General features: G+C 42.8%; 1 protein-coding gene across 1 annotated transcript in view; it reads right to left on the bottom strand.

The window, feature by feature from the left end:
* LOC141111320 (uncharacterized) overlaps window positions 1-13,346 on the bottom strand; it is a 71,633-nt gene that overhangs the window by 12,932 nt on the left and 45,355 nt on the right. The window contains exons 5-7 of the mRNA XM_073603507.1: window positions 11,098-11,301; window positions 5,606-5,710; window positions 5,336-5,527 (exon numbers count right to left, since the gene is read on the bottom strand). Coding sequence (XP_073459608.1) covers window positions 5,336-5,527; window positions 5,606-5,684 — 271 coding nt within the window. The 5' untranslated portion in view covers window positions 5,685-5,710; window positions 11,098-11,301. The remainder of the gene's footprint in view (window positions 1-5,335; window positions 5,528-5,605; window positions 5,711-11,097; window positions 11,302-13,346) is intronic.

Below are 13,346 nucleotides of genomic sequence, written 5' to 3'. Positions count from 1 at the left end.
GGGGGACTACTGCTCCCAGTCAGTCCTCTTCAGGCCCTGCCAGCCCTCCTGGCTGCAGCTGCCCGTTACATCACAGTTTCTCCCTCTGGCTCTACATCCATTTCAGACTGTACACTCCCAGTCCGCTCCGGGCATGCCTCCCCAGCTCTTCCAACTGTGCCTGTCACTCACCAGCCCTCCTGGCTACACTCCGGTGGATCCCTCCTGAAGACTTGCCCAGCAACACTAGCTCCTGTTGTCTTTCTGGATTCCTCTCTGTGCCTTCTGTCCAGATTCTTCTTTGTTACTCAGAAAGCCTCTGACCCGAAACCCTTAGGCCCAAGGTCACCCCCCCCCCAGACTGGGGAGTGTCTCAAAGGCCCCGACAACCTAGTGCTCCATCTCCAGCTTCTTCCACCCGAAAACTCCTCCCCAGCTGGGCTGACCCCCAGTATATCAAGGAGGCCTGCCCCCTGCCAATTCTAGTTGGGGACAGCTAGGCCTGATTAAAAATTTACCTGCACTGACAAAAAACAAATTCCACTTCTAGCACCCCCCTAAAGTAGAGGGTGCTACATATAATACTATTAATAATATCTTTAAAAAAAATCCAGGAATGCTTTGTGAGATTCTTGACTTTAACAAGCTAACTCTTTTTGCTATTAATTTTGGTCCCCTCAGTTGCCCCGAGTATACAGACAGCAGCAGTGTGTTCTCTATTGTCTTACAGGGTTCCAGCCAAGTGCACTCCATCCCAATCCAATGCCAACCCCCCCAAGGGCCACTGATTTTGTCCCAGGTTCATTTCCACAAGTGTAGCTTGAGCTAGGCAAATGGTAACATTCACTCCTCTGGCTCAAACATTCTGTGGGTTACATTTTTCACATTTTTGCAGGTATACTCCAAACACTGAACAGTAATGAGAAGACTCTCTTCTCTTTGCAGCTACTTCCTAGAATAGTCCCTCCAGCAAAAGGACAGAGAATGGACAGCACTGTGACACCATAAGTAATGTTCCAGGCAAGCCTTAGTATTAGTGCAGGGGTTAACAACAGCAACAGTCTCTAACATAGCTCCCATTTGGTATATAAAATGCCCTTTTTATCTTTAAAAAGTGTTTCCCAGTGCTAAACCTTTCCTCCATTTTCTAAACTGCTGCATTTGTACATTTCAGAAGTCAGTATAAAGGAATAGTAGTGGTAAAATAATCTCTTGTTTTGTATAATTTTCCTTTAAGGGGTGGGGCCTATGCCTACATGCTAATAGGTGTCCCTCATTCCCATCTCAAAAAGTTGTGAGGTATGGTGACCAGGATCCTTCACTTAGGTCTGTACTCAGAAGGGTTTATTTCAGTAGCAGCCCGTACATTAGGGGTGCAGGGGCATCGCCCCCCTAATCCATGTGTCCGGCCCCTAATCTACATGCAGGGAGCCGGACGCATGGATTCCAATGGGGTTTTTGTTTTTGAATCACATGTTTAGAGCCTAAGGCTCTAATTGGCTTAAAAAAAGGGTGGGCTCAGGGCACAGAGGAGAAGCAACACCTGTAACGGGAGGGAAGAGATGGAGCGGATGAGAGGGAGCCGGTGCGGAGGGCAGGGAGCCAGTGCAGAGAGCAGGGGAGCAGTGTGAGTACCTACCGAGGCTGCCCCTTTTTGTTGCTGCTGTCATTTTGGATATGATACAGCCTGTTTTCTGGAGTGGCAACTGGATGTCTTGTTTGCCGCCCCTCCCCCCCCCCAAAAAAAATAAACAGCACCAGCCGGCACTTGTTTATTTACTAAAGCTGGAGAGTGAAAATCAGGCTCACCTCACCCCTGCATAGAAACCAATCAGCTTCCAGGTTTTTGTCAGGGCTGGGCTCAGCCCTTCCTTCTCTGAGTTGGCCGCTCAGCTGTCGGCTAATTGCCAGCTCCTATCTCTCCACAGTTACCCGGCTGTTGTTGATTCTGCTCATCAGTCCTGCCTACTTAAAGCCGTCCAGTTCACTTGATATCTGCCTTCGCCTTTGTCAACATCACAGAGACTTTCTCCTGCGTTCCTGTTGAAGACTTGCTCGGCTGACATCCCTTCTGGCTCCTGATCCTGCTTGCTGTACTACTACGTTCATCTCTGGCTCTCTGACATTGGCCTGGCTGACTACCCGATCCGCTTACTGAACTCTGGCTTGTTTTGACCACGCTTACTCTGTTTACCTTTTTATTATTATTATTAAACAAGTATGATTTAACTATACTTCTGTCTCGGTCTGATTCATGGTTCCGGATAGTTTTATTGCCAAAGCTTAATTGAACAAGCTGAAGTTAGAATCTGATTGTTTTCTATGCATAAATGAGCCTTACTTTGCACTCTCAGCTTTAGTAAATAAACCCCAAAGTGTCCCCGGGTACTTGGAGGTCTCTCTAGACTCAGGCAGACAATTTCCTCAGTGAATCTTCCAGACCGGATCCCCAGTAAAACCCCTGTTTTTGCTTCAAATAATTTGCAGCAGGATAGCCCCCCCCCCCCCAGCTCTGCACAGCTGGGACCTTGATGAATAAAAGCAGAACCTTAAGCTGAGCTGTCTAGAAGGGCAGCAGCCCTTCTGGCTGGGAACCTCTCCTCCAGGAAAAGAACCATAGGGCTCCAAACTATTTATGAACTCTCCCAGCCACCATCTGGGCATCCTCCCCCAGGGATTGGCTAGAGCCATGTAAATATTTAGGCTGCACATTTGAGTCTCTCACCCGCTACATTCTGGAAGCCTCCAGAAGACAGGGGGAAGCAATCAAACCTGCAGCCTGCAGAGACCGGAGTGGCCCAAAGTAATCACAAGCTGCTCCACTGACTATAGAAGTCCCATAAGAACTCAGTTTACCTAACCCACTAACAACCTAATCAGGAGGGTGCTACACCAATAAAGACTGGAAAAACAAGAGTATCTCTGTCTTATGCCTAATATACAGCTGCTTATGTCTGACTGATGACTGAACAGGCGTGGGAGGATCAACCACATCTGCTACAGATTGATGAATAAAATGGCAAGTTACACAGAGGAACTCATTGTTTACCCTCTTCATGGAGAGCATATACAGCTTTACAATGCGGAAAAGTGTAAATTGCAGAAGAAGAAAAAAAATTGATGTGCATTTCAGCTAAAGTAGTTTACTAAATCAGTCAAATTTCCCACCATAGCAGTCATTTGAAGACATGCTGTAGCTTCCTTGCCATACACCCCTCACCGTGGCATTTGCTTGTACACTTTCACAGTGTCAGTAATACGCAGTGCATTGCATTTTTGCTATGCTGAAGAATATCTATAGTCCCATAATGAAGACTAAAAGTTCCTTTTTGGCACAGAGGTGTGTGGCATGGCACTGAAACCCTGAAGGAAGCCCAGAAGCCAATCAGAGCATCAAAGTGGCATGAAAAGAAAGGACACTGCAGGTAATACAGCTACAAGGGGAATACAAGTCACAGAATCAACATTCACAAATAGAGTAAAATGCTTCAAGAGAAAGTCATTAGGACCAAACTGACCAAAAAAGTCCAATATGATCTGTAGAAAAACATAGATAGATAGATAGATAGATAGATAGATAGATAGATAGATAGATAGATAGATAGATAGATAGATAGATAGATAAAGGGTCATCTTTAATATTGATTGGACCCTGGGCAACCCCCAAATTTACTGTATCAACTATTTGCAGGCAGTGCGGGCTCAGATAGATGTACACCGCCGATCATAAGTACCCAAGGCATTCCCCGCTCTGTAGCTGCCTCGGAATGACTCTGGAACTTATGATTGGAGGTGTACAGTGACAGCTTCCTGGTGGGAAAGCTCAGGTAGGTTCAAGGTCAGATTCCAACACGCCTCAACTCATGCCTGCTTAGCAGCTTTATTAAGATAAGTGTGCAACTAGGTGATGCTGAGCCCTAAATTTTGGGTTGTGGCACATACCTGGTAAGTTATATTTAGCACCAGAATTCAGATACTATGGGTGGTATTACACCCAAAAAACAAAAGTATGTTGCAGCTTACTAATCTTAAGGGGAAATAAATCCCCCTATCCTTTACAACCATGAAGACTGTCATCTTGGCCTCTGTTTGATCTGCAGCTGCCATGGCGCTGCACATGTGATCAGTTATGAGTTGACACTAGCCATTTAATGGCTTGATAGTTCAGTTGCAAGTGTGGCAATTATCATTTACGGCATGTCTTGAATGTAAACTGTTAAAACGATGGGTTTAGTTCTGCTTTAAATGTGATGGTGTTAGTTTCCTTTATTTTCACCTGTTGATCTGGCCACTAACACACTTCCTGCCTCTACTCTAGATGGAGGAGGAATGGGCACACCTTTGGACAGCAGCATTGTCAGTCTGTGGAAAAAGTAGCATAAGATTCACTAGCAGATTTAGATGGACTTGACTAACAAATAAAGTTGAACTCCAACTCACACCTTTTAAAGGGTAACTACTCCACATTCATGGGAAAATAAATTAGCAAAAAAAAAATTATATATATATATAGCGTATACAATTGCAACTCAAGTCATATTGTACTTGAATGCTTGAAATTCCCTTTCCCTTTCCTTTTCAAACTGTGGCCACTGTAATTTTCTGTAAAATGCAATGCAATATGGCTACCTGGTAGGGTTCTGTACACAGATGGTATACAGAACGCCCCCTGAAAACGTGATTTCTTGCTTGTATGATTGGCTGATTTTCCCAGAAGTCTGCACTAAGACACAAGTCGGATTTTGGGCATCCCTTGCTTGGTGAGATACTCTCAAAGGGAAATCATGTGTAAAGGGGAGGCAGGCCCTCCCGCAGACCCTCCCACTTCATTAGAACCCTGCAAGCCCAGCAGCTGATTGATAATTATAAAACCACATCCACAGACAAACAGCTATTTCTTCAGAATAACAAATGGTAGGAATCTGCAACAAAGTTTGTTAAAATCCCTGCAATGTACAAAGATCGCCCAGAGGGGAATGTTTTTTTTTTCCTTTAGGGATAAAGTTTTTACATGAATGAATAAAAGCTGACAATTGCATTGTCAGCACCCCTGTCAGTGGTAAATGGTTTGTCACTTCTCTTTAAGTGCCACTTTAGATGGACTGCTTGGCCTGTTAAAGGAAACTGTAAAATAACAGATTTACTGGCAGGATCACCAGGTGAAAATACAAGAAAAAAAAAAGAAAAAAAAAAGAAGAAAACAAATGCAGCCACTACATTTAAGAATTGGTGAGCTGCTATATATTACATTTTTGTTTTTGGACCTAATACTGCTCTAAGTCCACTACTACTTTTTTTAAACTTCTGGGGTGATTACAGAAGCAGAGCAATGAAAATAAGTAGAAAAGCACTTTACCCTCTTGGCAGAACAGCCCCTCTGAGCAGACCTGGCAGCTGCCTCTGTGCCCTTGTCCCAGTTGATCATTGTAGGTTCCAGCTGGACATGGATAGGCATGAGAACCCCGAGTCCCTATAGGACAGTAAAAGCCAGCTGGGCACAATGACTCTGGTCCTGGTGGGTGTGATCTTCCTTCTAGACAGTAGTATCCTGTTGGCATAAGCACTAACATTAGATCAGCACCACCAAAATGGATACCTAGAAATGATACAAAGATAGTAATCTGACCTGCAGGGCAGAGAGTGCATTCACTTTGCTGAGACAGTCCTTCCTTGTCTGAGAATGTGCCAGTCGGACAAGATGTCATGGAGGAACCATCAGAGCAGAAATGACCTTAAGGGGACAATAGCGAGTTGTTATACACACATTTACAATAAACTTTACTAGAACGTGGCAGAACCATTACTTATACACAGCATCAGTGACCATTTTTGTGTAGGAACATACAAGTATGAGCCTCTCCAATGGTGGAATTGTGAAATCACTGCTACTACAGCGACTGCCATTGGTTTCTGGGTCCCATGCTGAGCAGCTGCTCTAATGCTTACTAACACAACAGGTTGCCCACTCGGCACAGACGCCATTCAGAAAACACTTTGCCTTTTACTCAATGAATGCAAAGCATTCCCTGAATGGATGTGGCGGATATCATGGCATCACCTCCACACCTCTTTGCATTCTCCAATCAGCAAAGGTTTTGCATTTGTTGAAAAAAATGCAAAGTGTTTTGTGAATGGTACCTGTGCCAAGCGAGCAACATCCTGTGTCCAACTAAGCAGCAGGGAAGCCATTTGACATAGGACCCAGAAGTCTGCGGCAATCACTGTAGCAGCAATGCCTACTATAGTGATTTCCTCCTCCACGGGGATCCCACAGGTATGCCACATACATAGTTACATAGGCCTAAGCTGAACCAATGTAACTATACAAAAATAGCCATACCTGGAATTAAGCTTTAAAGTAGTATTAAAGTCTAGATGTTTTTTACCCCAAAATTTCACATTCCTGATTAGGGATGAGCCGAACACCCCCATGGTTCAGTTTGCAGCAGAATATGCGAACAGGCAAAACATTTGTTCAAACACGCGAACACCATTAAAGTCTATGGGACACGAACGTGAAAAAACAAAAGTGCTAATTTTAAAGGCTTATATGCAAGTTATTGCCATAAACAGTGTTTGCGGACCCGGGTCCTGCCCCAGGGGACAATCAATGCAAAAAAAGTTTTAAAAACTGCAGTTTTTTTTGGGAGCAGTGATTTTAGTAATGCTTAAAGTGAAACAATAAAAATGAAATATCGTGCCTGGGGGGTGTCCTTGGTAGGCCTTTAAAGTAGTGCATCTTTCCCATATTTATAACGGTGCCACAGCAAAATTTTATTTCTAAAGGAAAAAATGTCATTTAAAACTGCTCGCGGTTATATTGTATTGTCGGATCTCGGCAATATAGATAAAAATATCACAAATACCACAAAAAAAATGGCATGGATGTCATTCCCCAAAATCCATACAAGGCCCTTCAGGTCTGGTATGGATATTAAGGGTAACCCTGCACCCAATTTTTTTAAAAAAATGGAGTGGGGGTCCCCCAGGCCCTATATACTCTAAAAAGCAGTATATCTACTATACGGCCTGCCCTATATACTCTGCAGAAAATTGGGCCTTAGGTGTTGGTGGTACCAGAACACTGTAAGCCCTCACAGTTACTCTTGGTGGGCTCAGGAGTGGGCCCTGCTGTGAAATCTTATATCAAAATTATATCAAAAATTGTAATGACATGCCCCTGTTAAACAGGGGCAGAAAAATTGGTCCTTGAGTGGTGGTTCCACAACACTGTAACCCCTCACAGACCCCGTAACCCCTCTTGTTGGGCGCAGGAACGGGCCCTGTGTTGAAATATTATATCAAAAATTGTAACTGCATGCCCCTGTTAAACAGGAGCAGAAAAATTGGGCCTTGGTTGGTGGTGATGGTGCCCTAAACCAAAAATATTGTTGGAAGCTAGCATCATCAAAATTGAGGAGGAATAGAATAGTCAGCACAGGCAGTCTTCAAGGGATCCCACATCCATAGCAAATTCAATCAGTTACATCAGCATCAGGTGCTTGATAGCTGCTGATCCAAGACTGATTCATTTTTATGAATGTGAGCCTATCAACGGAGTCTGTGGACAGGCGCACTCTTTGATCCTTTACAAACCCTCCAGCAGCACTGAATGTGCGTTCAGAAAGCATGCTAGCTGTGCTGTGAACTCAGCCTGCCTGTCCTCCAATGATCAGACTTGTGCTGACACATGCCCCCCCTGAACAGCTATTCATTGGGAAGACCAGTGCATTGCTGTTTCTCCTCCCCCAGCTCTCTAAGCTATTTATGCAGTTGAGAACAGAGGGAATGTGATCACTTGTAAAAAAAGAGGGAAAAGGGTATTTATATAAACATAAACACACAAATGTTTTACCTTTCATTTCTATTTGAGGCCTGGTTCACACCTATGCATTTTTTAGCGTGTTTTCAGTTTACAGTTCATTTAACATGGTTTCCTATGGATGTAGTTCACATCTGTGCATTTTATGGAAAGGGCCAGGGACTTTTTTTCTGGTTTTTGGTTCCATAGACTTCAATGGATCAAAAACATGTATTGAAAAACACAACATGCACCTGCAATATGCAAACTGCAACCTGCATAAGTGTGAATTAGGCCTTAAATGGAATGGGTTTGTTTCACAAGGTGTGGGCTTACATATAATTTAATGCATTCTTTGCATTAAGGTAAAAAATGCCCCAGTACCTGTCCTAACCTCACCCCGTATCTCCCCATCCTTAAACACTTATTTGGCTCCATGTCACTACTCCAGCACTCCAACAGTGTCACTCCCCTTCACTCCTACTGCAGTCAACTTTAGGAAGGAGGGAGCAGGAGCATGACATGTCTATGGACGCACATAGCTCAGCACAGGGCCTGACGGGATCACACAGGTGCCTCCTTAGCACCCAGGTTTCCACAGGAGGCAACCCAAGAAAGGAGGAGCCTACAGTACTGGCGAGGACTGCTAGAAGAGGAAAGTGACAATTCTATGTAATATTATTGTGTAGCTCAGGTAAGTGTTACCTCCTTTATATTTAATAACAAAAACATTTCATTTAATATTAGACATGTGCATTCGCTTTCGTCCGAATGCATTTTCGTCCGAATTTCAGGTATTTTCGTTATCGTTTTAACAAACGATAACAAAAGTGCAGAATCCGAAAAAGGAAATATCCGACATAAACAAATGCTTTATTTTCGTTTTCGTTGCTACAACAGTTTGATATAGATAGGAGATTAGACATAATGATGACAATAACAATCTGTGTCCATCAAACCTGTGGTCGAATGTGCCTAACCTTAACTCTATTAGTCCAAGATTATTCTACATAGAGAGAAAAGATTCGACGTAGGGGAAAAAGATAAATACAAATAATGAGGATGAATGTTATAGGCTGATTGTAACCAAAGAGGAGGAGCAGTAAAATAGCTAGAACTGAGTACACACGTACTTTGGCTTATGGTGTCTGTTGAAAGTTCTAAGAAGATTCGACGGAGCAGGTAAAGTATATGGTGTCGTACAGTTTAGCTGCTCTGTCGAATCTTCTTTGAACATTCGACAGACACCATAAGCCCACAATGACAGATTCGACCTTAATTTGGATTTTCGGACGAATGCCATTTTTAACGAAAAACGAAATAAATAAAAACGAATTTCAGGAGTAACTAAATAAATTTATTTTTCGGACGAAAACGAAATTCCGAAACGAAATATTATTATTTCAGCTTTAATATAAGTAATCTTACCAATGTGCCCTAATGGTGCAATGCTTATGTTTCTGGCTACAGTACACTAATTGGCCATAGATGCTCATTACTCATGCAGGCTGTGCTTTCTGCTAAGTAGTGCTGCATTATGGTTGTGCCTTATCTGGTGTGAACCGGCCCTTACTGTTTCTCTTTCTCATTTTCGAGTCTACCGGTCAGGCCTGACTAAAATCATAAAACAAAACCGAAGGCGCACCAGCCTAGTGCATTATTCTCAAAACAGGACTTATTGTTAAAGTGGTAAGTAATATACAATACTCACAATCCGACAGGTACATCAAAGCTTGTTATAATACAACATCTTCAAGTCCTTGATACATCACATCTCATAGCGGGACAATAATAAGCCAACAGTAACACGTTTTGAGGGACTTCCCTCTTCCTCAGAGCGAGTTTGGCTCTGAGGAAGAGAGAAGTCCCTCGAGATACCTTAGCCTGTTGTATTACTATTGTTCCAATATGAGATGTGAAGATGTTTGTGTTATAACAAGCTTTGATGTACCTGTTGGATTGTGAGTACTGTATATTACTTACCAAGTTTGAGGATAATGCACTAGGCTGGTACACACTCTGTTTTGTTTCATGATTTTTTATTTATTTTTTTTTTTAACAGAAGGAACTGTTTTATGATTTTAGTATATATGCAGACTTCCCCGGTCTTGAGAGGGCAGCATCCCAAGAGGGCAAGCAATTGTGCTGCAAGTTTGAAAATGACTAAGCTATTGCTAGACTTGCCTGGCTTCACAAGTTGCACAATTGCAGCAAGTCTGCATTGCATGACTCCAGATCAACTTTCTTTGCAAACATTCTGTAAGTCTATTGCAAGTTCTGGTTCAGTTATGTTGTGCCATAGTCATCCCACCACAGGGGGTCACTGTGACTGAATTTTCAAGACATGCAGAGCTCTTGCTGTAGACTCACCACTGCAACTTTGCTCTTGCTAAAGACAAATTTGCTAAAAATTGGAAACGTGTCAACTAGAACTTGTGCTTCAAGTGCTCTGCAAGTGTACAACTTACCAGTTGAAAATGTGCAGCAAGTTAACACTTACAATTCAACACTGACACAAATTTATGGAAAGTTATAAGTGCTATTTGGCTAAAAGCCAGGTTAAAGATAGAAGCAACTATTATCTCTGGGGTCCACTCTCAAGCGCAGGAGGTTGTGTACTTGTTTGTTAGGATTGGCCAGGTCTGGCTGCCTAAAAACAACATATCTCTATTGGATTGGAGTGTAATAGCAGTGAAGTGCAGATAGTCAATAGAACGAGAAACGACTATGCTATAATTCAATACAATGATGGAAATAGGGAACAGAAAACATTAAAAATGTACATGTAATCATTACAACAATAATTTAAATATGTGCTGAATGAAAGTATATTATAGAGGCTTTTTATTGAAAAAAAAATAACCGTACTGCACGCTTACAGGAGGGCAACATGCTCATTAATAACTGGGCTTTGTGCAGCAGCGAATAGCGGACAGTTAATTGGCAGGTAGCAGAACCGGTAGTTAGTCGATTTCAGGCTACCAACATTGGCACTATAATTATGCAGCTCTTCTCTTGAAGAGGTAATACGCTCTGATCACACACAATGGGGTTTTTACTTTCAATTATGCTGTGACATAAAGGGCCCGAAAAATATCATAGCGTACAGAGGCATGCAGCTTCATAAAAGTTATCTGTGCTGGGGGTGGACATAGTCATAATGATGAAGCTTATCCAAGTCCCCCCCCCCTTCTTCCCCCAATCCTCAATCATTCTTTCTCTTCCATCGTTTTCTTTCTGCAGTTTACAGGCAGCGGAGATCATTAGATTTGCAGTTAAATTATGTTGTGGTATGTGAAATCTGTAAGAATAATTACCTGGAGGGCAGAGCTTGCACTCCGAACGATCTGCAGACACATAATAACCACGGTGGCATGTAACTGATCGAAGAAGATCTTCTATGCCCAGAGTTGGCGGACAATTGTCGCATATACAAGAACTAATCTGTCCACTGCCGTCCTTCAGAAACCCAGTGGGTGCAATGACTGTTTGGATTTTACCAGCAAATGGACAATAACTTCCTGCGCAAAAACACAATGGGGGGCATTTATCAATTCTGCCGCACAGAAAGGCAATTATAACAAGGAGCAATGAGACAGATTTACTATAAAGTTGGCCATACACATTACAATCTTATTGTACAATCTCCTTTTGATCTACCAAGAGCCATGGAGTGTCAGGGTTTGCCTTACTGGAAATATACAGTATGAATGGGGCCCATGGGGACAGGGACAGGTGCCGCCAACACGTGTGTTCCAGCAAGGGGAGGACAGCGGGGAACCACACATGCCTGGCTTCTCTCCTCCCTTAGGTTGTCTGTGCTCCACTGTGACATCACAGGCTGGTGGGCAGAAGGAGCATAAAAGCTGGACATCCAGCGACCATTTTGTCGAAGCCTGGGAAGGCTCTTCAGGTGGAGTTAGCGGCGGTTCTTATCCAAATAGGTGAGTGGAGGAAGTATAAATATGGCAATAGGATTTAAAAACTTACAGGAATGGAGGCATTGTATAGAAGGTTCAAGCATCGACTAAGAAAGTAACTTTTTTAAGGCTGGGTTCACACTATTGCAATTCGCATGTCAGAAGACTGTGACCGGCTCTCAACAGAGCTGGTTCACACAGCTCTGGGACAGCTGCGTAGCCAATTGCACAGGAGTCCTATGCTTCTAATGGTACCTTTCAAGTCATTCCTCTATTTAGTTATGTTATCAGCACTTAAATACTTCCTGAAGAAGACACTTTGGCAAAACATGTAAAAGATGTTAGTGCGTTTGGAATCAAACATAATATAGCAAGCTATGGTCGAACTTCTTGTCATATATATGTCATTTGTTTACATGTTTTCAGTTTTTAACTCTTGTACAAATAAAAGATTGTTTTTATATTACCTTGGTGGTTTGTGGACTACCCATTTTCTCTCTCCTAATAGTTTTTAGCCCTGATGAAGGGGCAGAGCTGAGCCCCTGAAATACGTTGGCAGTTGCAAATGAAAATCTTTCAAATGACTACACAAGCCGGTGTGGCACTTCTTAAAGCTGAACTCCAAGCTTTAAGAAGAACCTGACCCTGACCACTTCTTAAAGCTGAATTCCAGGTACACCTTTTAGAAGAGCCTGACCACTTCTTAAAGTTAAACTCCAAGAACAGCTATAAGAACAACCTGACCACTTCTTAAAGCTGAACTCTGAGTACAGCTTTAAGAAGAACCTGATCAGTTTACAAAGCCGAACTCCATGTACACCTTTAAGAAGAACTTGATCTTGATCACTATTTAAAGCTGAAGTCCGGGTATAGCTTTAAGAAAAACCTGACCCCGAGCATGTCTTAAAGTTGAACTCCAGGTATGATCTTAATTACATACTTACACTAAGCTATGTAAATAAGCATGTCTCATATCCAAGGGCCCGTTGTGGTAGCCGACAATCATTACAGTAGTAAGCACTACTACAGTGATTGTTGTGATCTTCCAAGTCCTGTGCTGAGTGGCTTGTCCTCTGTACACTGACCACAAGTGGCCGCTCTCTTGGCACTGGGGCTATTCACTAAATGCCTTGGATTTTTTTCAATGAATACAAAGTGTTCTCTGATTGGATGAGGTGGAGAGGAGGGGTGGTGATGTCACATCCAATCAGAGAATGACAAAAATTCAAGGCATTCTGTGAATGGTCACCCCCTGTGGTCAGTGCGCACAGGGGAAGCAACTCAGCACAGGACCCAGAAGATCCACAATTTACTACAGTGATTGTCAGCTTTCCCAGTGGCCCCTTGGGTATGAGATATGCATATCTAGCCTAATCAAAGCTGGACCAATGTAATTATACAATACAGATAATTTCATCTTTAATGCCTGTTTGCAGTAAAAATCTGACTCCTCTTCAGTGCTAAGTCAGAGCTGTGCAAACCTGTCTCAGCTGGCTTTCCAAGATTCAGGGTACAGGGGTACCAAATACGCAGTAAAACTGTCATATAGACTTTCCTAAACGAGAAGCAACCTAATTTTGAGTTTAATAGTGTCAGTAATTTTCTTAATGAATGTCTCCCAATAAGTACAACCCTAATTGCTTCCA

This window comes from Aquarana catesbeiana, linkage group LG10 (assembly GCF_042186555.1).
Source record: "Aquarana catesbeiana isolate 2022-GZ linkage group LG10, ASM4218655v1, whole genome shotgun sequence".
NCBI classification, from domain to species: Eukaryota; Metazoa; Chordata; class Amphibia; order Anura; family Ranidae; genus Aquarana; species Aquarana catesbeiana.
This window is presented reverse-complemented; position numbering and strand designations above follow the sequence as displayed.